The sequence below is a fragment of the Capra hircus genome, chromosome 22 (assembly GCF_001704415.2).
Source record: "Capra hircus breed San Clemente chromosome 22, ASM170441v1, whole genome shotgun sequence".
In the NCBI taxonomy this organism is placed as follows: Eukaryota; Metazoa; Chordata; class Mammalia; order Artiodactyla; family Bovidae; genus Capra; species Capra hircus.
The window spans coordinates 49,984,766-50,012,531 of NC_030829.1; the positions used below are offsets into that span (position 1 = coordinate 49,984,766).

A 27,766-nucleotide genomic window follows, 5' to 3' on the forward strand; every position below is an offset into this window, starting at 1 on the left:
CCTCCTGTGAGGGCTCAGGAGAGCCTGTTAATGACCGGAGAGAATGGGTTCCCTCTGGGCGTGTGTCCCCCGCGTGTGCGTGTCCTTGGTGCCTACACGTCCCTAATGCATACCTGTCCCCAGTGGATCTTCAGCATGTGCAGGGCCTCAGTGTCTCCGTCCTGTTTGTTTATTTATTTATGCCGCCAACTTATCCTCCAGAAGATTTAAGGGTACTTACAAGGATACATAAAATTCAAGAAGAGCCTATAAATTGAAAATAGGAGAAAAAGGAAAACTAGGAGAAGGACCAAGATGGAGCTGGAAGAGGCCAACAGGATGTGAGCAAGATAGCCCAGGCGTGGGCGTGCTCCCTCCCACACGCGCTTGCATACCCACCACCAGTGAGATTCAGGTCCCCACTGCCTGTCAGCGCCTGACACTCGGGCACTGGGACCAGAGGAGGGGGCTCAGCCCTCCTGGGGATGCTGATCCAGAGGCCACTGCCTGTCAGGCCACGCCCTTGCCCCCAGTAAGCCCCTGAGCCCTCTGTGCTGTTAGGGGCCTCTCCAGTGTCCTGTCCAGCAGGAAGATTTAGGGACATGACCTTCAAGTAGCCCCGACCATCTGGGGCCAGAAAAGTTTCACTGCTAAAAACATTTCAGATGGCTGTAGACCCCCTTTTGAGGTGTGGATAGAAACCCACAGAGCCTCATCCAGGCCTGGGGCTACTGACTTCTCATGGAGCCTCCTTCCACGGTATCCAGGGACAGTGGACAGGTCTGTCCGAACCGTGGTGTCTTTTCCGGAAGCCTCAGTGTGAATCATGGGCAGGATCTGCAAACGACTTTCCGGGCCCTGGGTGTAGATGTGGCGTGTGAGCTGGTGTGTGGGTTAGACACACGTACCTGGAACTACAGTGAGCGCCTGGGTGTGGGGCAGGGCCCTAGGATGACCTTGCCCCCAAAAGGGGCCCCTAACACCATGGGAGGGTGCAGCCACTCCCAGACTTACCTCCATCTCTGCCTCCATCCTGCGTACCTGACATGCCAAGATCCAGTGTTTTCACAAGAGCAGCCAGCCCTAGGGCCTCTCGTTGTAATTGGCACGTCATTATTGGACGATGTCTTCAGCAGCAAGTCTCAGCAGTGAAGGGCAGATTTCCAGCCTGCGAGACCTGGAAAGTCAGGCCTTGCAGGACAGTGTGGGGCAGCCTCGGGAGCGGCCCTGGAATGAGGCCCCTTGAGAAGCCAGCGGCACCTTGCACTTGACCTTTCATCTCTGAGGAATGCCCCAGAAAGCCTGGCTGAGGGTGAAGGCTGATTCCAAGCCATGCGTCTGGTAAAGAGCAGGGCAGGAACTCAGACCTGCAGTTATGTAGCCAATTCTCGGCTGTGAGTGCAGGGGACTCGGGAGTGGGAAGGTCTCCTTTGGACAGATTCTGACCCTCTTGGCACTTCGGTTTCCTCCTGGGGCCCTTGTCACAGCTGGGGGAGGGAAGAGGGGATGGATGAAGAAAAATCTGATGAGCCCTCCCACCCAGGAAACCTGCCTGGAGACTCTTGGGGAAAGGTGGGTTTCTGGCTCCTCTGGAGTCCCTGAGTGCCGTGCTCCAGCCCCTGAGGAGGGAGGCCCACCCTGGGCTATCAGTGTTGGGAGGACTGGAATGGAGGTGATGCAGGCAGAGGAAGCCAACTTTATCCTTTGCTCCCTGGCTTTCAAACTGTGCCTCGGGCCCAGGATCAAATCTGTCTCATGAGGACATTTATGGGGGTAAATTTCCACCAACTCTAGACTGAGGGACAGCCCTCTTAGATGAGATCCTGCTAACACCTGGCTCTGTGAAACTTGAGTCAGAGTCCTCCCTGGCCAACCAAGTGTCCGCTGGAGCCTCTGCCCACCCTGGCTCCCAGACTGCCACCCCACCCTGCCAGTTCTCTCACTCCTGAGAGTGGAGACAGTGGGCCATATGGAGCTAAAGACAGAGACTCGGAGGTGAAGGGGTTGAAGAGGCCCGACGGCAGGCCAGTGCCGGGCCCTGGTCTCTGTCCTGGGGCCGTTGTGTCGAGGAGAGGGCGGGGTCCACGTCCATGTCCATGTCCACGCTGCGCCAGGGTTGCTCAAGGTGCCAGGTAAAGGGCGGACTGGGCTTGTCTGGGGGGTGGCAGGATGGAGGGACCCTGGAGCCTAGAACTGATGACAGAGGTCTGAGATGCCCAGTATCCCTGGCTCCTCCATTCATAACTACAGTCTCAGCTGACTTCTCCACCTACCAGAGCCTCGCTTCCTTAGCTGTAAAGTGGGGCCAGTGGCTGTGCCTGCCTTTCAGAATTGTTGTGACTCAGTGGGTTATGCGCTGAGCCCTGTCTGACCACACGGGGATGGGCGGCTGCCTATCATCGCTGTCCTCTTCCTCCTGCATTGAGAGGCTGAGGAGTCCTGGAGGAAGGCGGGGCCCCAGGGTGGAGAGCAGCGGGAGGGAACTGAGCCAGGGTGGGCGGTGAGGGGGCCCAGACACAGGCACAAACAATCTGTTTCCCTGTAAACATGGGCGCCCACACCAGCCGGCCGCCACCCGGCGACTTCTGCGAGTTGGGAAAGTGCGGGTATGTTTACTCGCACTCCCCCGTGCCAGCTGGCGTGCTGGGCACAGCTTCCCTCCCAGCTGCCTCGACAGCCGGCGGCTCCCAGCTCAGGGAGGGGGAGCGTGCAGGGGCCCCCAGATCTTGCCTGTAGTTTGATTCAGTCCAGGGTCACACACACCCCCCTACTCCGCATCCTGATGCTCTCCTGGACCAAATCAAGAGGCCAGGGGGCTCCATGGCAGGTGCCCACCTGGCCAGGCCATGACATGGTTCCCCTGCTCTCCAAGATCACCCGAGTAGACAAAGGCTGGAAGGCTGTAACTGTCCAGGGACCCCACACCTTGAGTATAGGCAACAGGTATCCCTTTAGTAGGGTCCAGGTGCTGTCCCTCCCCCAGATCCAGCTGCCTTCTCAGAAAGTGCGTCCATCGGGGTGTGCATGGCACCAACCGGTCAATGCGCCCAGAGCTGTCGGTGTACACGTTGCAGGTGGGGGCCGTTGCAGGGCTTCTAGCGCCCCATGGGCCCTAGGGTGCTGGGGGCTCCGCCTCTCAGGTTCTCTGCTCTGTGAACACCTCGTCCGAGCTCAGCAGCAGCAGCTGCGGGAGGTGCATGCATCTCACCCCTGAGGCCAGGGCAGATTTCTGTCTGGGAAGGAGTCTTCGTGACCCTGTACCTCCCCAGCACCAGGCCTGGATCAGGCACCTGGAGCACAAGGAGTGGTGGGAACTGGAAGGAAGGGGCTCAGAGAGGGGGCTTCTTAGGCAGGCACTAAGTGGGCCATGCTAGAGCTGTAACTTCTGACTTTGGACCTGGGTGGTGGGTCATGGAGACCTGACCGTGAAGCATTTGCTTTTGAAGTGACACAGGAGTGTGCCCCCTCCCCAGCTCCCATGGACTTGGCCATCTGGCACTGTCACCCCTGTGGAAGGGAGACTCCCTGTCAGATTCCTCTCTCCCCCAACACCTGTCCCCAGATATCCCCTTGACCACCAAGAGAGCCAGAACCTGGGGAAGATAGAGTCACAGACGGCCAGCTTCGTGTAGACACACAGCCATGGGGATGCTGCCTTCTAACTATGGCAGCCTAGAGCCCAGCTACTGTGTGAGGTGAACCACTTGTAAGCGTCTCTGACAGAGGGGGTCTTGCATACTTCCTGTGATGGGGAGCTCACTGCCTATCCAGACAAAGCTATCAGGGTTTGAGTGTGAGAAAGTTCCCCCAGTTTCCCCTGAGCTGCAGTATGCCTCTTTCCCCCACAGGCACCATTAGGAACCTCAGAGTGCTGCCTTCAGGAACCTTGCCTCTCTCTCTTGGAGCTATTTAGAAACCATACCCCTGCAGGATACTCTCACCTAAGATATACAAGCCTTAATGCTAGAGCAGGTTCAAAGTTGGATCTGGAATAACAGGTGGAGAATCAGGATTGCCGTGGTTTTTAAAATCTGCTTAGAAATTCACATCTGTTTCAGAGCAGCAAACACTGGCCACAGCTAGGAGTGGGCTGCGCGTTAGTGCTCCCTGGTGGCGGGTCATTGCCTTGCCCCGGGGCCAGGGTGGGACAGCGCCTTGCAGAGGTGGGGGTCTGCAGGGGGATGAGTGCAGAGAGATTGGCATACCCTGGCCCTAGCTCAACTGGGAGGATTTGGTTTATTGTTTTGTGTTGGGTTTTGTGTCTTTTGAAAAACAAGAGATTGAGCCTTTTTATGACATGGATTTTACAGCGTAACGAGGCAGCGTAATTTCCCATTCTCAGCAGCAAGTGCACTTTTTACACTAATTGCATAATTAGACATAATGTACTAATTGCGGTAATGGATGACAGTCAACTAAACTTTAACTTTAAAAACAGGGAGGCGTTGCTGGGGGTGGTGGCGGGGGGCTTTAGGCCCCTGTGAATTTTTCAAAGGGAATCTGCTTCTGAGAGCTCCTGGCAGCTTCATCTCGGGGGCGAAGGGGCCATGAAGCCACCAGAGCCTTCTCACCTTGGGATCTGGGCCACGCCCCCTCCTTCCCTGAGGATCCCCCAACTCCATCCCCTACCACCTGGGAAGCTAGGACCCTTCCCATCAGAACCTGTCCCCCCAGCTTCCCTGCACATGTCTGTGCTCCTGACACTGAGCAGTCCATTCCCTGCTCCCAGCCTGAGAACACCTGCCTTTACTCCTGCAGTCCCTGACCCCCAGTCACCCCTGTGTCTGGCGGACTCCTGCCCAGCCCTTCAGGCTCTGCTCAAATGGCCTCTGACAAGCCATCTCAGTCTTTTCCTTCACACACTCCCACCACCCACCCTACCCTGGAAGACCAGCCTCTTTCACAGATGTCTCCTACACACCTCCCCTACCACCACCCCTCTGTTGTTAGCAGCCCAAATGGACATCTGTCCTCTCCAATGCTGAGTCCCAGGGGGACAGGGACAAGGTCTGGCCCATCTCTGCTGCCCCAGGCTCCAGAGACCCCTACAAGAGCCTGTGGCATGAACATGAGCACCCCAGTAGGGATATAAGGATATGGGGTGGGGTGGGCCATTAATGGGCCACCAATCCAGCAGGGCCGCATTGTCATCTGCTCCAGGAGGCCAGGTCTTGAGCCTCCTCCCCATTCCCATTCTGCCTTTGTGTCCTCCATTGTAGCCCATGCAGGGCCTACTGCAGGGGCCCAGGTAGGCATCTGCGAACCTCTCTAAGCAGAGGGTTCATTCCGGAAAGTCCCTGTATGAAGGTTAGCTATTATTGATATGACAACCAGCCTCACAATATACAAACTGACACCATACATGACATGACACCACATACAGCTGACTAACTGTGGAGCCAACCCACCACAGGTTGGTGGCAGCGTGGCAGGACCACATGGGACCCTAATGTGGCAGCTGATGATCGTCAGCAGCTGATGAAGCATGCAGCTGAGTGGCCCATAACCCGCCACCAGTGCACCAACTGTGTGCTCTGAGGCTCCGGTGCCCCTTGCCCTTGCCTTACTGTAAACCCCACTCCAGAAAGGCCAGAGGGGGCCACAACCCCTGCCCCAGAGAGCTCGCTCTTTGCCACACACACAGTCCTGGGCCTGGTGTGTCCCTGGAGCAGCTGGGTCAGGCTTTTCATGCACCTGGTGTGGGCAGCCCCAGAGGAACAGGGCTGTGGGGCTCGTGGGTGTTTGGACGTGGGGAACGTCCCAGTTGTGCAGCCTATCCAGGATCTGCCCTCAGTAGGAGGGTGCCCAGGTGGCTGGCTACTCCCTCCACCCTGTGGCCTTCAACAGTGATTATTAGCAGCTATGTCAACACCCTCGATTTCTCCGTGAAGGGAGGAGACAGGTGCAGCAGCAGCCTGGTGGGGGTGAGGGCAGGGGCCGGCATTGCCCTGACTGACTGGGGCCCCTGCGCTGGTCACTGCTAGTCCCTCCATCCTCTCACCTCCCTCTGGGCCCAGCTCAGGATCTCTGGGCCACTGAAAGCCCTCTATCTTCCCACCTGAGGCTCCCCTGATCCCTGGCACAAGTGTACCCCTTCCAGCAGCTGGCCCTTGTCTCCAAGCCCAGATCCTGCAGCCTTCCCACTGCTTGCCCACAGAGTCCGGTATAGGGAGGCCAGCCCACCATCTCTAGGAATGTTGACCTGAGAGCTGGACAGTTAAAGCTCCCCCGAGCTGCTCCTTTCATTACTAGGGACCAGACACTGAGACATGGCTAAAGGGGGCTGGAGGATAGCAAATCCCCCAGGAAGGTCATATCCTGGGGTTCAGCTCCCCCCACCTGCCTATGCCCTGCTCAGCGCCCTGGGCAGGGGAAGTGGGGCAGGACGCCGGAGCACCCAGCTGAACCCCCAGCTGAGCCTGAGCCTTTGAGGAGTCAGGCAGCAGCAGGGCCCAGCCTGCATCAAATCTTTCTCATTCCATTTTCTTTCTGATTTAATTTTCCAGAGATTAGGGCCCATTCACCTTTGCTGCAGAGAAGAACCTCACACGCGTGCCTGTTTTTACTCCCAGGGCTGGGTGGTTGGTTAGCCGAGCAGGTTGGTTCTGCTGGTCGTCCACCCTCCTCCCCTGCAGAATGGCCCTCCTGCCTTCCGTGGGCCTCGGGCTTCCAGTGCCACTCTGAGTCCCCCAGGCCCCTTTTAGGCCGCCCAGATTCCCAGCTGATCCCCTGCGCCTCATTTTCAAGTTTGGGGGTCAATGCAGGGAACAGAACTGCAGAGAGCGTGACCTAAAGCAAGCACTCTGGATAAGAGTGGCCGTTCTTATCTGAGCAGCTGTGTGACCTGTCCTGTGTGGCCCTCAGTCCCCTGCCTGCTAATCCGGTATCATCAGAATGGTCCTTCCTCAGGGCTTGTATATCAGGGAGGCCAAGTGTGTAAAGCAGCCGGCCTTTGGGTGGCCAGAGTCAACACACAGCAAACAGGGCTGTTTCTTCGGCCTCCGCAGCCCCTCGTCCTTCTTTTCCCATCCTCTGCCTTGCACTCCTTGCCCTCCTTTTTGTATCCATCTCTCCCACCCTCCTCCTCTCCCTGGGCAGGTTGGGTGCTGGCTTGGGTCCAGGCCCCACTGCTGCTGACTCTATGGGACTTAGCTAAATGCCTCAACAGTCTGATGGGGGGTTGTCCAGGTCAGTGGTCCTGGGCCTTTTGTCTCCTGTGTGGCTGCCCCGTGTTCAGGTGCCTCAGCATTTATTCCACTCCCAGGCAGGACTGTTTGGAGCTGGGAGGATAAGGCTGGCTCCATCTGCCCCTGCAAGCGTCCACGCTTCCTGCCCAAGGTCACTATTCCTCCAAGTGTCCTCCAGGCCCATCTCCCCCTTGTGTTCGGACACCTCTGAGAGCAGGAAGCTAGGCAGAGTCCCTGGGGCCCCTGAAGGGGCCTTGGCCTCTACAGGCCCTGGAATTCCCGAGGCCAGAAGGCAAGCTGGCCAGACGCGCTACTTCACCAAAGAATTAACTAAAGCGGAGAGAGGGTTGGGGTTGAAGCCAACACTGGGGGGCATGGGTGGGGGTGCTGTGGGAAATGGGTGGGAGGGAGATGAGAGGACATGGAAGGACAGGTCTTGGTCACTGATAAGGGGTGCCCTCAAGGGGTGGAAGATCACCACTGGCCATGGGTGGTGGTACAGGGTGGAGGAGCTGGGAACTGCTGCGAAAGAGGGGCTGCAAACCGCCTCCTGACTTGTCACTCAGCACCTCTGTGGCTGTGTCTCCGGCTCTCCCCAGCACGTGCCCCTGGCCCCCGCCAGCCTGTGCCCTAGTCTGCTGCCCTGTCCCACTGCCGTTCACAGTCTCCTCTGGGGGATGAAGCCCCTGTCTCTTCCTCCTCTGTCACGGCCGGCATGGAGCTGTCACCGCCTGTAGACCTGCTGGCCCCCGTCTCTTTCTCCTTGCTCTGCTGCCTGCGCCAGGCTGGGGGCCATGCGGCGCTGCTGTGGGAGTCGTTGGGTTTTTCCAATCAGCTCTCTGGGCCAAGGACACCAGCGGGCACACAGTCCTGCTGTGGCTGTTGAGGCCCTGCACCCGGTGAGCTCTGCTCTTTCTCTTGCTTCCGAGTTGGCGCCAGGGACCAGAGCTAGTGCCTGGGGTTGAAGGCAGCCAGGCTGGTGCTCTGAGCTGCCCTGGGCCCTCCCGGACTTCCTGCTGGCCTGCAGGTGGAAAGCACTCCCTGGGCTGCATCAGTGGGGGGATGACCTCTCCCCTGGGGTGGGACCATCTGCTGGGCTGTGTCTCATGGATCTCTGGGACACAGGGTTCAGCTCAGGGTCCCAGCCCAGGGGATGGGGACAGCTGGAGCAGGTCCAGGGGGACATTGAGAGGGGTGAGGCACCTGGAATGGGAGGATGGAGGGCTCTTGCCTCTCAGAGGCTCATTTGGGATTGGGGGACAGACTTGGCTAGAGCTCAACTCATCCAGTCCCTGCGGTTCTGGAATTGTGCCCTCATCTCCCCAGAAACTCCTTCTTGCCCACTGCCCTACCCTCACTCTAGGGAGGATGTGGGTAGGCAGGCAGGGGAGGTAGACACAGTGTGAGCAGAGGTGTGGCACCGGGGACCCAGAGGCCTGAGTACACCTGCCAATTCAGTGAGCTGGAGTGGCCTCGAATTCTGGCACCAGCACCCAGCAGAAGGGCATCATGCTGGGAACTTCCCTGGCGGTCCAGCGGTTGTTAAGACACCGCGCTTCCACTGCAGGAAGCACAGTTCCATCCCTGGGCAGGGAACTAAGATCCTGCACGCTGCATGGTACGGCTGAAAAAAATAGGGGGAGAAGAGGATGTCATGGTGTATCTTTGGGTAGACCCAAGAAGAAAGCATGGCAGGTGTGGCCCCAAACTGCAAAGGATGGCACACCTGCAGGAGGAGGTGAAGGAATCAGACCTAGGTCGTGCTTGCCCTGGAGCTTTTCTCCTGAACATGGAATTGGGCACACGCATTGGCGGGTGGTTCCTTTGTACACAGACCCAGTGCCTGGGGGCGATGGAAGGGAGGTGGCTATGGCTGTATACTGTCCAAGGCGTCCCTGTGTCTAGGCCCCCCTGTTATCACTACCGTGGCTGAGGCCAAGATGGAGACAAAGACAGGCTGACTGATGGGAGGGGTGCTCCAAGGAGGGGCCTCCAAAGAGGCCTGGGAGGGAGGGTGGGATGGGAGGTGGGCAGACCCGGAGAGACCAAGGCTGCCTGCCCAGAAGTGGGAGCCGAAGGCTTTGGATCCTAAGTATTCAGACCTAGCTGGGACAGTAGGGGCAGGGATGGGACTATGATTCCATCTGCAGAATTCTGGTGATCCTAAACAATAGCAGTAATACTGCGAAAATTAATATAGGCTCTTCATGGCATAAGTCTTTTGGTCCTTCATCAGCATGTGAAGGGAGGACTACCATTCTCTCATTCAACAGATCGGACACTGAGATGGGCTATTTCTTAACAGGGTCCCTGCTTCCGAGCCCTTGCATCTGCTGCCACGGTCTTTGGGTGTGACCCTGCCACTTGGAAACCCACTCTCTCTGCGGCCCCTGAGTCCTGGTTCAGCGCCACGCCAGGTTGCCCAGGGGCATCCTAGACCCAGAGGGGAGGGACCCCTGGCTTCCCAGAGGAGAGCTGTCAGGAGGCTGCACCGTCTACCCTCCAGTACCAGGGCTCCCACCACCATGGACAGCCCTGACTGCTGGGGCGCCAGGGAATGACCTTGACTGGGGAGTCAGATATGGGAACTTCATCCCCTGCCCTGAGAAGCCAGGCGGCTGCGCCCCCTGCTGACGCCAGCTGGTGGGGGTGCACTCAGCAGAAGTTTCAGCCAGTGTGGCTGCCTCAACACACATGGGGGCAGTGGTCTAGGATTGGGAAAGGGTGTGTATCTTTCATGTCCTGAAACCTGGGAAGACGTCAGGGAGGACGGGTGATTGGCTTGGCCCCTCACAGTTGTGTGGCCTTGACCTGTCCTCTCCTATTTCTGAGCCTCAGTTTCTCCCGCAGTGGGCCCTGGGCTCTGGCCTCCCTGCATTTCTCAGTGACCGCCCCCCCCCCAGGCTCTGACCCCTGCTTGGCCTCTGCCTCCACCTCCACCACTGTCTTCCATCTGGGGGCTTCTGGCCTGAGGCAGGCCCTGGGGAGCCCCGTAAACAACCTGCCTGGCGCCCACTGGGGGCCTCCCTCCTGCCTGGCCGTGCAGCCAGGCCTGTGACTCTCCCTGTAATCGCCGCGGCTCTGTGGGAAGGAGCGACTTCACCGCAAATTATTTTGTTCTAAGAGAAGGACAAAAAGAAAAGAGAAGCCGGGAGGGATGGGGGTGGTGGGAGGAGGAGACTGCCTGAGCCAGCTTTGAGCGCTGCTTTAACCCTTGGACTGCCAGGGGCCCGCTGGGCAGCGGGGCCGGGGCTCTGAAGGCACCCGGTCCCCCACCTCCTCCCCTTGTCACATGCCAGAGGCCTTTATCTGCCTACTCTGCCTGTCACTCTCCCGACCTTATCTCCCCCGCCTGTCTGTCTCTCATCAGCGGCCTCTCCCACCTCCTTATCGCCTCCTCATCGCCTCCTCTCTGTGTCTCTCCACATCCCTCCACTTTTGCACAGCCCGATGGCAAAGTCTGGGGGCCCCGCTTCTGTCGTGGTGACCAGCCCGTGACCTTGTGCTAAAGGAGCCAGCTTGCAGCACAGATTTCCTGGGGTCACCTGGATGGACACAGGGGCTCATTCAGGCTCAGAGGCACATGTAGGGGTGTGCAGTGCACAGTGGCGCGCGCACACACACACACGTGCACACACCTAAGACCCCTGTCATGAACAAAGATGCCCACGGGAACCTGCTTCCACAGTTCACATACAGCCCCCGGGCTTCATCTAGCGGCCCTAACCCCACCCCATCCCAACACTCAGGCTCGTACACACAGATGGGTGTGTGTTGAGCCATAGCATACATTCACACACACAGATGCTGACTCTCAGATTTATACCCTCACATGCGTGTGCACACAGGCCAAGCCCCACCAAGGAAAAGGGGAAGCAAATTCTTTCCCCACAACATGCCTTTTCTTCCCTGGCCCCGTCCCCATATTCTGTGCCCAGAACGACAGAGGAGCACCTTGGGGCACACCGAGCTCCCACAATGGTTTCTGCAAACGCCTTGGGGAAGTGCCAGCAAAAGTGGGGTATGGATGCCTGAGCCTGTGTGGAGAGGTGGCTCTGTGTGTGTGTGATGCATGTGTGGGTTTATGGGTGTGAGAGCACCTTCGTGTCGGTATGTGGGGTACAGTGTGTGCCTCTCGGCTCCATCTCCTTACAGCACCCTGCCTCCCATCCAGCACCCTGCCCCCCACTATTATTAGCAAGCCTGAGCCGGTCAGAGAGGTGCTGCTTGTGGCCCCTGGATGGGGAACCCTGAGTCCCAGAGAAGGCAGTGACAGCCTCGTCCCGCCAGACTCACACAAGCCGCGCAAGTGGAGCCATGGCCTTGAACTTCTTCCCAGTCTATTGGAGCTTGGGCGGGACCCCCAGGCCTTCCTGTTCTCTCTCAATGGCCAAAGCTGGGGTCAGGGTAGAGGCAAGGGCCATTCTGTGGGGAACTGTGCAGCGAGGGTGTATGGACACCATGTCTGAGGAGTGGGGGATCACCCTGGCCTCACCCCAGGCTTTTGCTTCCTTCCAGATCTACAAGGACAACAGGAATCTGTTTGAGGTGCAGGAGAATGAGCCTCAGAAGCTGGTGGAGAAGGTGGCGGGGGACATTGAGAGCCTGCTGGACAGGAAGGTGCAGGCCCTGAAGGTAGGTGCAGTCGTGTGGGTGGAGGGAAGAGCAGAGTGGCCTGCACTGTGAGGGCACTGTCCCGACCTGCCGTGAACACACAGCCCTCCTGGCCCTCTGAAGCCAGGCCAGGCCATCACTGGCAGGTTGTGCCACATGGACTGTGGGCAGCTGCTGGCAGGAGCAGGATGTTTTCCTGTGGAGTAGGCCCCTGACGCGGGGCCTCGGAGGCCCTGCATGGGTACAGTGGCAGCCCCGGTCCTGCCTCTCTTGGGCCTGGGGTCTTCCTGTTCCTCCACTCTGCTTATGAGTGTGCCAAGGGTGAGCACTTGGCCAGGATGTGTGTGGGTGCGCGTGCATGCTTGGTTGTGTCTGACTATTTGCCATCCCATGGATCGTAGCCTGCCAGGCTTCCTCTGTCCAGGGGATTCTCCAGGCAAGAATACTGGAGTGGGTTGCCATTTCCTTCTCCAGTGGATCTTCCCAACCCAGGGGTCAAACCTGTGTCTCTGGCATTGGCAGGCAGATTCTTTACCGCTGAGCCACCTGGGAATCCTCCCTGGCCAGGATAGCGACCTATTAGTGGCTGGGAAGGTAGCCTGCAGACTCTGAGGCAGAGGGAGTGTGGAGGCCCCTGAACACCTTAGAAAGAAGGCCACAGCCATGTGATGTTGGAGGCTGGAGCTCCTGTTCTGCCCACGACTTCTCCACTTGCCTCTGAGCCTCAGTGTTCCCATCTCTGCTGAGAGCTTGTGCCTGCCAGCTCCAAGACACCATGGTCCTGCGAGGTGACGGGACCTGCTGGTCCCTCTGACCAGATCTACAAAGCCAGCAGACCCTGGTACTCGACCCACCCCCGGGAGAGCAGGTGGGAAAGGGCTCCTGGAGCTGCAGGGTGCCCTGGGTGGGTTGTGCAGGAAAGAAGAGAGGGGGTCCAGGCTGCCCCCAGATCAGAGGCACAAACTGCTGCTGCGCCTGCCTGTGTCACAGAGATGCGTCCAGTAGAAAGGATTGAAATACTGGTACACAAGTGGATGGACAATGTGGATGAATATGAAAACATTATATTGAGGGAGAGAAGCTTGTCATAAGGAACACCTATTGTGTGATCCCATATCTGTGAGATGTCCACAATAGGCCAAAGCATAGAAATGGAAACTACATTAGCAGTTGCCTAGGGCTGGAAGGGAGGGGACAGGGAGTGTCTGCTAATGGGTACAAGGTTTCTTTTTGGGGATGCTGAAAATATTCTAAAATTAGAATGTGGTGATGAATGCACAACTCTGAAAGGCTAAAAAAAACCAACACTGAATTGTATATTTTATGTGAGTGAATTTTATAGTATCTCAGTAAAGCTGTCTTTTTTTAATGAGCAAGACCACACAAGCAAGGGTCCCAGCAGGGTCAAATCAGAGCAGCCAAACCCCCACCACATGCAGGCCCTGGGAGGGAACTAGGAACCCCTTCTCCAGGAGCTGGACCCTCCTGTGCCCCTGGCATCCCCTGCCTGTGCCAGGTGACTTGGGATTATGAACTAGGGAAAGGCTGGCATCCAGGACCAGAGTTGGGGGGACCCTGAGGGCATCCCACCCAGTGTGGACCCAGAGGGCCCAGAGGTGGGCCCAGCCTGACTTTGGGGTTCTCCTAGTCACAGGCAGGGAGACAGTTGGGGAAGTAGACTGTCATGGGGAGGAGGCAGAGCCAAGCCTTCAGCTGGGACAGTCACCCCTGTGAGGTGCAACAGGGTCCCCTGGTTGTAGGAACCGTCTCCCTGCCTCATGCATCCAGCACGCCACGGCCCACCTCTGTGCCTTGTGCCTAGAACTGAACACTCTGCCCTCCTTTCTCTCGTTCTCTCTTTGTCCTTCTCTCCCCACTTCTCTGCAGATCCTCTGTTTGCCCTCTACTTCCTTGCCTTTCAGCCTGCCCCCTCCCCAGCTGACCAGTGCACAGAGCACAGGCCACAAGCCCTGAACTTGTGCTGAAACCATCTGACAGTTTTGGGAAGCGTCCCCCTTTATGCCTGCTTCCCACCCTGGTTTTAGGACCAGTTACCTTGGCAGGGGTTGCTGAGCAGTGGTAACAACAGATACCCCACCTGCCCTCTACACAGGGAGTCCAGGGCCCAGCCCCTCTGAGCATCCCAGGGTTGGAGTCACTCCCCCAGCTCCTTTCCCCACTCCTGGAGAAACAGGCAGCCTTCGCAGCTGGGGGGTGGGGGAGCCCAAAGCCTGGGGTCTTGATCCCCAGCCTCTCCCTATGCCCCACATGCCGGACTCTGCCCCAGAGACAGTGTGGATGTCTGCCTCCTTCCCACCGAATCCAGCCCAGGTGCCCATGGCCTGGTGCACGCTGGTTCTCCAGGGAGGAACGACGGGAAGAGGCACTCACTGATCAGGTGCTTACCATGCTCTGAGTCTATTGTGTCATCTCACAGCAGCCCCTGAGGGAGAGGGACACTGAGACTCGGACATGCCATATGTTAGGCCAGGACATGGCTGAGCCAGGATTTGAACCCAGGTCTCTCTGACCCTAAGCCAGGCCCCTCCGTGCCCACGTTAGTCCAGAGGTGTGCATGGAGCCCAGCACTCTCCCGGCCAATGAACCCCTCCTACTGCAACACCCCCTGCTCCAGACCCAGAAGATGCTCCTGTTTATATCTCTGGGGCAAGGAGAGGACTCCTTCACCTGCCTTGGTCCTAGTTGTTCAAGATGAGCTTTGCTCTTCATTGTTGTTCATTTTGCTTTTAATCAAGCTCTAGCTCTTTTCTCCTTTCCCACATGTGTTTGCAGCCTGAGTGCATGTGGAGAGAGGGATGTTGGGGGTCTGGACCTCTCCACACTCCATTGTCCCTCTCGCCCTGGACGCCATCCAAGAATCCAACTTAAATCCGCTTGCCCTGGTCTGCAGTTTTAATGTGGGGCTCGAAAGGAGGGGACCGAGCAACGCAGGACGGAAGTTCATTGCCTCATCTAATCAGGGACAGTCAGTTGTTTGTAACAGTTTCTTCAAGCTGCACAGAGTGGTTTTCCCAGCTAAGAGTCAAGCAGAGCAGGCCAAGTCAGGGATTTCGCAATGCCAGGCAAGCAGCCTCCTGAAGCCCAGGACACCTGCTAGGGCCTCAGCTTAGGAGACATGGAGGGGACCTTCTAGGGACATCTACTATCCCGGAGGATGGGTCTTCTGAGACAGCCTGCTTTGTTTGGGTCTCGAGTTCCAGGAGGGGTAGGGAGGTGCCTCGGTTCTTAGAGCACATTGGAGGCAGAGCTGGACCCAAGTCAGGACTCTCTTGTGCTCCCGGATGGAGCCTCTCTCAGAGCCCCTTCCTCAGAAAGGTCATCTCTTGGTTGTATTCCTTCCTCCGTCCATTCTTCAGCACTCACTAAAGGCCTACTGTGCGCCAGGCCAGTGCTGGAAGTGCAGTGAGGAAGGACAGGCCCCATTCCCGTCCTCTTGGAGCTCTCAGTCTCATCCTGTCCCAGGCCTTAGTTTATCCCTCTGGAAAATGGGGACATGAGACCATCCCTGCCCAGTACTTCCGGTTTCACAGCTCCAGGAGTCATCATTTATAAAGGCCACAGTGAAAACAGTGTCTCTGAAGGTCGTGTCACCTTCAGCACCATCCTGGGCACCCCGCTATGGAGCTCAGTGGAGAGGCCATGGGAGGTGAGACGTGACCCCACTGTGGGGCATCCCAGGCTGCTGTCAGGGACAAGGCCTAGGGCAGTGTGGCTCAGTGAGCATGGTTCCTAGAGAATGGAAACCCAGAGCCAGAGCAGCCATGCCAGAGCAGGTTGTTAAGGGACATCAGTGTGGCAGCTAGAAGCCTGATCTCAGGGACACCTTTACACCTCCAACCTCAAATAAGCTGGAGGCAATGAATTTCTGGCCGAGATCCAGGACCTGGAGACTTTGGCCCTTGAGCTCTGCCCTCCCACCCTCACACCACCCCGAGCCTGTGTTCCTTCAGCTCCTTCTCATTGTCCTGGGGGCCCAGACCTTTCCAGAGCCCATGCTTTTGCATCTTTGCCTTCGTGCAGCCCCCGTGGTCACACTAGAGTCACCTGCAGGGCTTTTAAATCATGATGCCTAGGCCCCACCCTAGACCGCATATAGTAGATTATGTAGGGATGAGGCTGGGCTTCAGTATTTCTCAGTGCTCCACAGATGATTCAATGTTGAATCAGAGTTCAGGACATTTCCCCTAAAAAGGCAGAAATAATTTCTCTCCTCAATTGCTGGCCTCTTTCTGAGTCTCTACCAAGTGCGCAGCCTAAGATAAGCTGAAACACTTCAGATGTCTGCGGATCCTCCCTGCAACCCAGAGTTACCCCCTCCTATCCCCATTTTGGGCTTCCCTGGTGGCTTGGACTGTAGACAGTCTGCCTGCAATGCAGGAAACCAGGGTTTGATCCCTAGGTCGGGAAGATCTTCTAGAGAAGGAAATGGCAACCTACTCCAGTATTCTTGCCTGGAGAATTCCACAGACAGAGGATCCTGGCGGGCTACTGTCCATGGGGTCACAAAGAGTCAGACACAACTGAGAGACTTTCACATATGTACATACATACATCCCCATTTTACATTTGAGGAAGCAGCCCCAGAGAGGTTACACCACTGCCCCAGATCTCAGAGCAAAACTAGACTATAGATTCGGGTGCTCGGGCTCCAAACCCCAGTACTGCCCTCCTCTGTGCTGCCGCTAGTGGTCAGGTGCTTGCTATCCACAAGGGGACAGCGCCAAGGAAAGAGCAGGTGGGTCCGCTCCGGCAGGGACTAGCTCTGAGATGACCTAATGACCTTGGGCCAGGCCTTGCCCCCGCTGCGTCTTCCTTGGGCAGTGGAGACAAGACACTGAGCAGCCCTCCTAGCCCAACCCCGTGATGCCCAGAGGGATGGGGCAGGGGGGAGGTACATCAGTGGCTCTGGTCCTAGGGGTTCCAGTGGGCAGCATTCCCACCATCAGTGGCCTCTCTGGGGAGCGAGCATCATTTAAAAAGTAAAATTAAAAACCCTTCTGCACAGAGCCGCCCTGCTTTTGCCGCTAATGGCCACTTAACCCAATTAAACTGATGCATTGTTGGCAGTGGCTGGGTCTGTTCAGGAACTGCGCTCTGGGCTTGGTGTTCAGAGGAGCAGGAGGAATGAGCCAGGGAGGGAGCCTCGGGGCCAGGGGCTGTGGGGCAGACCACCTGCCATAGTCAGGAGGGATAGCATTCTGCCCGGCTCCCCGACTCACTGCTTCCTTTCTCAGACTTCACCTCATACAGGGTTTCTTGGTATTGGTGCTATGGACATTTTGAGCAGGATGATTCTTTGCTGTGGGGGCTGTCTTGTGCATTGCAGGTGGTTAAGCAGCATCCTGACCCTCTGCCTGCTAGAGGCCAGTGTACATCACTCTCCCAGTTACAAGAACCAGAAATGTCCCCAAGTGTTGCCAGATATCCTCTGGGGGCAGAGTCCCGTTTGGTTGAAAACCACTGGTCTGATGAAACAGAGAGCTGCAGTCATTATTGAAACCTCAGAAGCAGGGTGACATTGGGGACCTCGAAGAGATGCAGACAGGATGGAGCAGCCCGAACAGGAGCATGATCCCTGCAGTTCAAAGGGGAAAGAGTGAGCTTGGGGCAGGCTGGAGGACGCATCATGGATTGCAGGGGGAATGTTCGCCCTTGGAGGCAGCTGAAGGCCAGATCAAAGCTGGGTCCACAGATACATTCATGGATGGAGGTTGGACAAGCAGAGGGGTCCTGGGAAGGCAGGGCCAGGGGTACCACCTGCTGCCAAGGCCTGGCCCAGAGCCGGAGCCTCCTGAGGACTTGCAGAACAGAGGCTAGGGCTGCGGCTCTGGGTCCTGGCTGGAGGCCACCCTCTGGGCTCTGACTCCAGACCAGGGGAGCTCTGAAAGGCACAGAATGGTGGACACACAGGCAGGGAATTCTGCAGCAGCGGCTGCCTCCGCCCACCCTTCTCTGAGCAATTAAAAGGTGTTTACGTGGGGCTAGCAGCGGCTTCTGCCTCCCTTCCATTATGACCATTAAGAGATCTTGACCCTTCCACTTTTCCTGCTCTTAAAAGGAGCCACGGACACGTGGAGCCAATTAGGCGCACGTGTGGGCGCCAAGGGCCCAAGCAGCCTTTTCTCCCTGATTGCCGCGTTTACGGCTAATTATTCTCCCCTCACCCAAACAGTGCCGCCGCTTCCTGGCAAGGTGCCACTGCCACCCAGGGGAGCCAGCTGGGCCCCCCGGGGATGAGGGAGTGTCGAGTTAGTGAATGGGCATCCGCCGGGTGCCACCGTGTGGGAGCCCTTGGACACCTCTGCCTAAGAGCGACCAATCAGGAGTGGGAGTCAGAAGGAGCCCTTTGGAGGAGGTGGGCCACCTGGGTGTGGAAGGGATGAAGAACCAGCATCTACTCGCTGTGCACCCGAGGGTCCTGGGGCCCAGCATGAGCCCTGGGCAAAGAGGCTTCTCCTAGGCTGGTGGACGCACATATGGGAGCCCGCCCCCACCACATCCCTGCTGGGTGGCTGAAAACGCACACACCTTTTGAGGGCGCCCAGGCTGAGCTAGCAGGACAGGGAGCTGGCCTCCCTGGGAACAGAGGGAGACAGCGCGGGAGGGGTGTGGCTAGGGAATGGCCAGGGATCCTCGGGGAAACCCCGTCATTCCCTCCTCTTTCTGGCTGGACTTCCCTGGTCCCTGGGATTACCCCTATGGCGCAGGCTCCTTTCCCTGCTCCTCCTGCAAAGTCCAGGGGCCTCAGGAGGGGTCAGAAGAGCTGTGGTCACTCCTCACATTCACTGGCCGAAGGAAGGGTCTGGGGGCCAGAGGTGCAATGTCCTTGAGGGTCTCACACCCTCCCACCCACTGCTTCTCTGCCGTGTTCTCTCCCATGATGAAGGGCAAGGCTGACTGTTGCTGCTCATCAGGCATGTTGCGTCCCCTGACCAGCAGCGCCCACCTCCTGTGGGCATGACCGAGGCACCCCAGGCCCAGGTCTCACCCCAGGACGTGTCTGAGCCTCTGCTACCCGGTGCCCTGCTCATGAGGCCAGGTGCATGCCCTGGGGGCAACATTCAGTCTCCCTGTCATTCACTTGCTCTCTCTGTCATTCAGCAAACCTTCTCCACTGCCCCCAGCCCGACCCTGGGTGTGGTGCCTCTCTCCGCTCACTGTGGGGCAGAATTCCCATTTTACAGATGAGGAAACAGAGGCTCAGTGGTGATGCCAACCCAGCCACTGCCTGGCTGCGACAGGGTAATGGTTCCCCCTGCTCCACTGGCTCCTGAGCAAGTGTGCCTACCCCTCCCTAGCTCCCAGGGATGGAGAAACAGAGCTGTGCTGACTGGGGCAGAGAGGAAGAAGCCCAGGGTTGGGAAGGGAAATGGTGAGGGTCCGCCAGACAAGCAAGGGCAGGAGCTCTACTGGGGGACCCTGGAGAACAGCTGGTCAGGGCAGCTGGCTGCACATGCAGGCTGGGACTCACTGCCATGTGTTCCCTTTTTAACACCCCTGCCCCCTGCCCACCACAGGAGGGGGAATCTAGGGCATGGGGTAGGGCGGTGGGCCACTGGCCAAATGGAGAAAATGAACCCTGGGACCAAGGGTGATTGATTTGCTGGACTCCTTCCCCAGAGGCCAGCACTGTGGGAGGAGCCTCTCCCCCTCTGCCCACCTCCCCGGGGGTCCTAGCTGGCAAGGGGGAGGGGGCACAGATGCTAGGAAGCAGAGTAAAAGGGCCTGCAGGTGCCACAGGGACAGGCCAGTCTAATTCAGGATCAGAGAAGTGAGAAATTTAATTGAGTTTTAATAGCGTCTGGCCCTTTGTTCTGAAATCCTCATGTACAAGGGCTGGGGGAGGTGGTGTGCGTCTAAGGCAGGGCAGGCTAGTGGCCCTCCAGGATGACAGACTTCGAGGGGACGGAAAACAAGCTACAAGGTGTGCAGATCGGCTGACGTGGGAGGGCAAGTCTAAGAAGACAGCCGGGAGGAGGTGGTGTTTGAGCTGAGCCTTGGAAGGTTGGCAGAGGGGCAGTGCCTGGGGGTTTCCGAAGGTGGAGGAAAGGAAGAAGGCAGGCACGAGCCCTGGCCTAGCACTGAAGTGACTCAGACTGAATCTGCTGAGACAAGAGTTGTGGGCTGGGAAGGGAGCCAGGAAAGTGCAGCCTGTGCATAACTGTTTCCACTGGAGGGCAGAGAGGATGGGGAGGTGGCAGAGGCAGGCGGAAGGGCCCACCGCCTGAGTTCTGGGGCGGTCGCTGCATATCTGTAAACACGGCCCTTTCGAAACCACCAGCAGTCCTCAGAGCAGCCAGTCACCTCTCTCAGCCCGTTTTCTGTGGCTCAGAATACCCAGCGAGCAGTGTCTGTAGCAGTGGGTGTCTGAAGAAGAGTGAACTGTGGGAGTGTGGGTGGGGAGGGCGTGGGGGGCTCTGGGTGCTGAGAAGGGCCTCAGGTCCCTCGTGGACCCCTCAGCTGTCTTCTCCAAGCCCACACCTGAAGGCTGGACCAGCCCCCAGCACCATAGTGACCCCGGGCAGGGGCCTGTGAGGTCGACCCTGCCTCAGCGTGTCATGGGATATCAGGTCTTCCGTGTCTTTTGCTTCCTTCAGCCTCTGTTTACTGAGTGCTGAGCACCTCCTGTGTATACATGCCAGCCTAGGTTACCAGCGACAGGGACACCTGCAGGGCACCTCCTCTGAGGCATACTGTCTGCTCAAGGTGACAGGGGTGTGACCCGTGCCACAAAGTGTGGATCCAGGGTGGTGAGCCCGTGGATATTGACCAGCTCTAGGGGAATTGGAATGGCGGAAAAGAAGAGTGTTACTGGAGTCTCAGCCAGGCAGAGGAGAGGAAGGAAGAGGATCCAAGGCAGAGGGCACAGCAGAGTACAAAGGCCAGAGGTAGAAAGAGTGTGTGCGTGGCATGTTTGGACATCTGCCCACACGTGGAGGCGGAGGGCTTCACCTCTGGCTGGCTCCGCAGAGCACATGCATGGAGGCACTGGGAGGTGGGCCTTGAGATAGAGGCAGGAATGGGCTGTGCCCCATGTGGGTGCTGTTGCTTGGAGTCTAGCTGCGACCTCACCTAGTGACCACATGCTGGGTCGTCCTGACCTTACAGTACCCCCAAAAGAACCTCTGACCAAGAGTCCCCATTAGGAAGGTGGAATGTGGCACGTGATACAGGTGAGCAAGATGTGGCCAAGAATTAAGGGCCTCACCCTCCACTATGTGCAGCCCGCACACTCGCCTTGAGCGGCACCAGGCCCTTGGTAATGCTCACACTCTCTGAGCCTCAGTTTTCTTACCTGTCCAGTAGAACCACAAGTGCAGCCTCACAGATCTGTCATCAGAGCTTATGCCCAGGCCGTGGTGACATCAGCTGAGCATGGGCACCATGCCGATGTGAGGTGGGATGGACCCCAATGGACAAGACTGACCCTGTGCTCCTTCAGCCCCGCCCCGCCCCGCTGGTAGGCCAACACGAGGCTGTAGGACCTCATGCCAGCTCTACCCCCTCTCCTAACACCTCATACAAAGCCCGTCCCCAGCTCCCACCTCTGTGGGCCACGCTGTCCAGGCTGCTCGATGCTTCCTGCCTCCTGGCACAGGCCTTGGGGCCTGTATTTGAGAGGCTGGTCACGGTTGCCAGGCCCTTTGTTCCAGCCTTCCGGTGTTTGCCCACTCTGTACCTCGGCGAATGGGAGTCACAGCATGTTTGCTGTGTCAACACCAGCTGGAGCCTGGTTATCAAGATAGCCAGGGTACGAGGCCCCATCCGCCAGCTGCCCAGGTCCCTGGGGTCCAGCCCCTTCCTGGGCGGTTGGGGCGAATGGGCCAGTGGGGCAGCTCCCATGCCTCACCCATTCACCCACAGGACTGCCCGACCTGGGCTGGGCAAGTGGCTGGAAGCAGCAAAGACAGCCCTAGGCAGGAACCTGGACTCAGGTCAGGCACAGTGTCACCTTGGCATGACTCAGGAGGACTCCCTGGTAGAGTCAGCCTCCAAGCCTTTGAAGGCTAGATTTGGGGCTTATCCACCCTCTATGCAGAAGGTCTTTGACCTCCCGGGCCCCAGTGCCAGCCCTCTCCTCTCTGGGTTCCCAGTCATCAGATCCAGAGATATCAGAGGAGAGGGGGCCTGAACAGTCCAGCAGATGGACAGATGGATGGACAGGCAGTGAGACGGGGTCCAGGCAAGGGATCAGAACTCCATGAGAGGACTCGAGGGGGCCTGAGCCAGGCCAGCTGACATGCACGTGTGAGCCTGCTAGGTGTGGGTAGGTGGGGGAGCCACAGCGCTGGGTGGGGGCAGAGGTGGGCAGCCTCTGGCTGGTGGCTTGTACTGAGGGGTACCTGTCACAGACAGACAGGGGAACAGAGGTCCAGAGAGGGGGAGCAACTTGACTTGAGCCTGGGGAGAACTCAGGTTCCCCGCCCTTTAACCAAGGCTGTTCCACCACTTGGGGGCCTCATCCTTGGGCCACATGGCAGACCTGAATCTTTAAACCCTATTTACTTATAAATGAGACCCCCACCCACTTCATCAGTAGGTTTTCCAGAAATGAGTCTTCGAGGGTGACTCACCCAGGAGACCGAGGCCTCCGAGGCATGGACCAGGCCGGCATCTGGGTCAGGAGGCAGAAGGGCCAAGTGAGGTCTCAGGTCCAGCGCCGCTGCACCAGCTGTATGGCCTTTGCTGGTGATTTCCCATCCTGGAGTCTCAGTTTCCTTATCTGTAAAATGGGATGGTAAGAGTCCACCCGGTAGGATTGCCAAGTGGGTCATCCAAGGTGAGACTTGATCAGTTCATAGACATGCGTGCGCCATGGAGTTATAGCATGGAGGGGGCTTGGTCCACAGCAAAGATCCCCATCACTTGACCTCACTTTAGGAGCATGTGGAAAAGCACCCTAACAGTTACTTTGAAGTGTGGATTCATAGCACTGAGGCTGAGGCTGGAAGGATGGAGGAATCTGCCTGTCAGAGGGCGGGGAAAAGCATTGAGAAAGGGAACAGCATGCAGGGGCCCTGAGGGTGGGGAGGGAAGGTCACACAGAGGCCGTTGTGGCTGCAGATTAGCTTGGGGTAGGGGAGCACGGCTGAGACCCTCTGAGTCTCGAATGTTCACGTGCAGGACCCCCACCACAAGCAAAAGCCCCCACCCAAAGACAGGCTCGTTGGAGAGGGAGTGGTGGTGGAGGAGCACTTGTGTGTGTGTGTGTGTGTGTGTGTGTGCATGCACGCACATGTACGTGCACTCCACAATCTCCCAGTCATGTGACACGGACCTTTCCCCACCACTCATCTGCATACCTAGGCCTCCTTTTATCAAATATTCTGCTAATCTCATCTCCCTGGGTGACTGCTATGTAATTAGCTCATTTTGCAAAATATTTCATCTGTCACATTTTCCCCTCGCCTTTTCCTTCTCCCAGGATTGGGTAGGAGTGGACATGGTGAGGGAAGATTTCTAGGCCTGGGGCCACCTCACAGGTCAGCTCTGGCCCTGCCCCCTGCACACAGGGCCCGCCACATGCACCGGGACCTGCACAAGGCCTCCCCAATGCACATCCCAAACCCAGGGCCTGGTGAGCAGGTGGAGGTCAGTGGGCAGAGCCTGAGTGTCAGTGTCCTTTCTGGGTCAGGAAGAAGGGATGGTTCAGGCCTGACTGAGCCCTGCCTTGGGGGGGGGCATCTGTGCACTCCTGGTCATACCTGGGGACAAGTCAGGCCCAAGGCGGGCTCAGCTAATGAGCTCCATGTGGGCACATGTAATGGCAGTCAGGGATGAGGCAGGATGCCAGGTGGCCTCTGCTCGGCACAGGTGGCCATGTGTGGATGGACTGAGCCCCAGGTGTGCGATAAACACTTGGTTCCTAAGAGCCCCAGTGATCTTTCATTATTACCTATCTGCCTCCTGGGCCCCAGTGGACACGGTCTCACAGAGGGTGGCTTACCCCAAGCACCCCCCACACTAGCACTCACCCACCCCAGCCAGGGTCAGGTCTGGCTGTGAGATGGGGGCTGTTGGAACGGTGGACTGTGCACAGGACACATGTAGAGACCCCCGGTGGCCCAGGCCTTGTCCCTGACCCAGCAGGATGGCTCTGGCCTGGGGGCCCTGGAGCTGGGGCCAAGCAGAGGGAGCCGTCTCTGTTGATTCCCCTGGCCCCACCTCCCCTGACCCATTCCCAGATGGAAAACCTGCAGCTTCTAAGCCCCCATCGGCGCAGAGAGCTCTCAGTGTCTCAGAACCTGCTGCAGTGAGGACCCCGGGCGGCTAGAAGGATGGGGCTTGGAGCCCTCGGCTGGCATGGCCTACTTTCCCTCGCACCCGCCCCCGACTGTCTCCCCGCCTTCTCTTACTTCCACTCCCTCGGGATGTAAATTCTCTTAAACTTTTAATTAAAAACATTCTACTTTCTCCCCCCAAGATTTGCTTCCCTGTGATTTTCCTCTTAGGAGGAGAGATGGGGGCAGGGGGTGGTGGGCAGGGAGTGGAGGTCAAGCCTTCCTGGGTCTCCATGGTGAAACCAAGGAAACCAAGTCCTGGCCCAGAGGAGGCACTGGCTGCTCCCTGTCCTGGGTCACCATCCCTGGCTCCCCAGCTCTGCTGAGGGAGGCATTTCTAAGGATGCCAACCCTGGGTGTCACAGCCAGATTTGGGGAAGGCCAGCAGCTCCCTGTGTGCACTCCCACCATGTCCCACAGAATCACTCAAGACCTCAGCCACACCTGCCCATATGCCCCGCATCTAAGGCGCCGTGTTCTCCTGTGAGAGTGCTGTGAGCTCCATGGGTCACAGCTTGGGAACGTGTCCTACAGGTTTACTCATAAGGCAAGATGCAGTCTTGGGCTGTGTCGTGGCCTCAGGGTCACCCGCTGGGTCACACGTGCTTCACAGGTTAAATTCCAAGTTCAGTTCAGAGGCACAAGATCAAGTCCTGGCTCACAAGATCATGACCAAGGGATGCTGGGACACAGATCCTTGACGTCAGGGAACCAGAACACCTTCTTTAATTATGGGGCTGGAGACAGGCTGGCCTGACCCTGTGCCCCAGGCAATGGCCCATTAACCTGTCCCTGAGTCTGGAAGGAGATGCCACCATGTCCCCTGCTGCCCATTTGAGAGCTGGAGCCATCTAAATCTCTACAAGTTCTTCCTTGCATGATTTGCAAGGATCCAACCTGATCGGATCCTGCAAGATCTGCCCGTGATCGCTCTTCCTAAACCCTTTCCTTGGCTCCACCTTTTAGGCTTCCGTGTCTGTAAGTCCGCCCTTGTCCAGCAGACACGAGTCCCCACCTCCACACATTCCTGTCAGCTCTCCACTCATTTGCAGGTGCGGGCCTCCACCTTAGGGCTTCTGAGCCCAGCCCAGGAAGCCTCCCCCAAACTCGCAGCTTCCTCTGGGCACACCCCCACCATGACGCATCGCTGCCATTGCGGGTTGTACCCCTCCCACCTCCAGAGACCCTCTTCCAGCCCCCAAGGCCGAGGGACTCAAGACAGCACTGCCATCTCCTCCTACCTTCACATCTCCGCAGGACTCATTCAGTTGCTGCATCCAGGGATGGAGGCTTTTTTCTCCCTTCGCAGCCCATCTCACCTGAACCTGTCATGTCAGGTGCTGCCCATGCATTCATTCCCCAAGTACATACCTGTGTGCCAGGCCCTGTGCTGGTTGCTGGGAGCTTGACAGTGACGGAGCAAACCCAGTCCTGCCTTTGGGGACCTTCTGGTCCAGAGGGAAGGCAGAGCGTAGACAAGTAATATGAGGATGTGTAACCGGCTGTCAGAGGACAGACACAGCAGGGAGGCCGGGGGCTCAGTGCAGGCCTGAGCGTGAGCAGGCGTGAAAGTGGTAAGAAGGAGGAGCCAGCCCTTCCTCCTGGCTCAGTGGGGAGAGCTTCATCTCCCCACCTGGGACGCAGCTTCCTGAGCATCAGTTTGAGTCTCCCCTTCCGCTGCCAGGAGCCTGAATGGCAGGAGCTGTGCAGACACCCGCCCATGCCCAGCCGGGCCTCTGTACAGGTGGTGAGCTGAGCAGGGTGGGCCAAGCAGGTGGCACTGGACCTTCCTGGGTTGCCCAGCCCCAGGGCACCCTGGCGTCAGCAAAAGGGAACTCCAAGTGCCCTTTAGAGTTCATAGCAGTGATAGGGGGACCCTCCCAGAAGACAAGTAGAATGTGTGTCTGCTCAGTGGAGGTTGTCTCTGGCTGGAACACGCCCCGTGTGCATGTCAGGGATGGCACTGGACGGATATGCACGCCCGTGTGTATGGCTGAGGAGGGCGGGGCTCTCCAGAGCAGAGCCTACGTGCATGGGGGTGTGAGACGTGTGGTGTGTGCTGGAAGAGCGGTGAGCTGGGGTAGGAAGGGAGGGGAGAGCTCTAGCATCTCGAGATGTCTGTTGCATCAGCATGGCCCATCTCACTGTAGGCACTCTTGTGGGTGTGCTTCAGGCACCAGCAAGTGTGTGTGTGTGTGTGTAAAGCCATGTGCTTGCATCCTATCTCCCAGTCTACAGCCACAGGCGCACAGTCAGGCCTAGGCCCTCACATAAGTGCCTACTAATAGACATGTAATACGTGTACAAGTGTGCGTCTCAGCCCATGTTTGCCCGTGTGTAGTATCGATCTGTGTGTCCCAGGGAGACACAAATGCACATACGCGTTCCTGCCTGGAAAGCCCTGGTGACTCCTGGTGCCCAGCCCCGTCACAGCTGTCTTCCTCTCTCCAGTCCCCACACCACTGCCTCTACAGGCAGGCAGACTAGTTTGAATATTTCATTTGGGGAAACTGAGGCACAGAAGGCAAGAGGAACTTGCCCTAGACTCACAGGCTCTAGCTACGACCCAGGTTTCCCAAGATCCCGTCTCAGTCTGACGTGGCCCCGTGGCTTGTGAAGCGTCTCCCCACACTTCCTGCAGTGCCCGAGGAGTCCAGGACAGAGGGTTGGGGTTCACAGGGCGCCCCCATCCTTGCCGGCGCTCACCTCGGAAGGGACTCAAATCAGCAGGCATGTCCCACAGCAGGTCTCCTGACGGTGGAGCCTCTGAGCTCATGGTCATAACAGCCTAGGGAGGAGGAACCATCCCCTGGGCCTCCTGCAATGAGGTGGCCTGCCTACAGGAGGAGTAGGGATCTCAGCCCAGCCTCTAGTGTCAGCCCCAGCACGCTGTCCCCTCTTCATCCTGCCTTCCTGGAATTCGTTCCTCTCCTGTCTGTCCCTGTGGCTCTGCCTCCTGTCTTCTCACCTCTCCACACTCCTCTCTACCCACCACGGGCATTTCTGGGTTTGTTTCAGCAGCTCCTGACAAGCTGCTTAAGCTGAGAAACTCTCAGAGGTCAACTGTGCCCTCAGCCGCCACAGACCCAGCTCTGGCCCAAGGGTGGGATGCAGGAAGAATCAGACCCCACTGTGACCTCAAGAGAACCCGGCCTAGGATGGCCAGCCTTGTAAACCAGCCTGGTACCTGCCCCTCAGTAACCAGAACTATGAGAGGCTAAGCAGAAAGAAGCCCAGCACAGGGTGCAACCAAGCTGGGCATTAAGAGGCAGGAAACGGTTGTCCAGGCAGAGGAGGAGAATGGCCTTCCGTGCAGAAGGAGTGTTGTGTGTAAAAGCGTGGAGGTGAGAGTGTCATGATAACCAGGTATTATCGAGCCCCTGTCTCATGCCTCTTGAGTGGCTGTGCAGCTAGACATTCATTCATTCTTTTGTTTATTCACCAAACAGTTACCAAGAGCTGGGCACTAGGGCCGCTAGATGGAAAAAAAAAAAAAAAAAAACAGCATTGTCCCTTCCTCTAAGAAAGAACAGTCTGCTGGGAAATTATAGACAGAGCGGCAGAGTCCTTGACGAGGGCACGCAGGCACTGATGGGGATACACAGGCACTGAAGGAGGAAGTTGGAGGACATATGAGCATTCTGGTGTCCCCAGGGAGGGGTCTGGCCAGAACTGAGGCTCACC

At 57.8% G+C, this 27,766-nt stretch overlaps 1 protein-coding gene across 2 annotated transcripts in view; it reads left to right on the plus strand.

The window, feature by feature from the left end:
- The window catches only part of CACNA2D2 (calcium voltage-gated channel auxiliary subunit alpha2delta 2), a 139,529-nt gene that overhangs the window by 56,318 nt on the left and 55,445 nt on the right, over positions 1 to 27,766 (plus strand). For both annotated transcript variants that reach the window (XM_018067096.1, XM_018067094.1), the window contains exon 3: positions 11,685 to 11,801. In XM_018067096.1, coding sequence (XP_017922585.1) covers positions 11,685 to 11,801 — 117 coding nt within the window. The remainder of the gene's footprint in view (positions 1 to 11,684; positions 11,802 to 27,766) is intronic.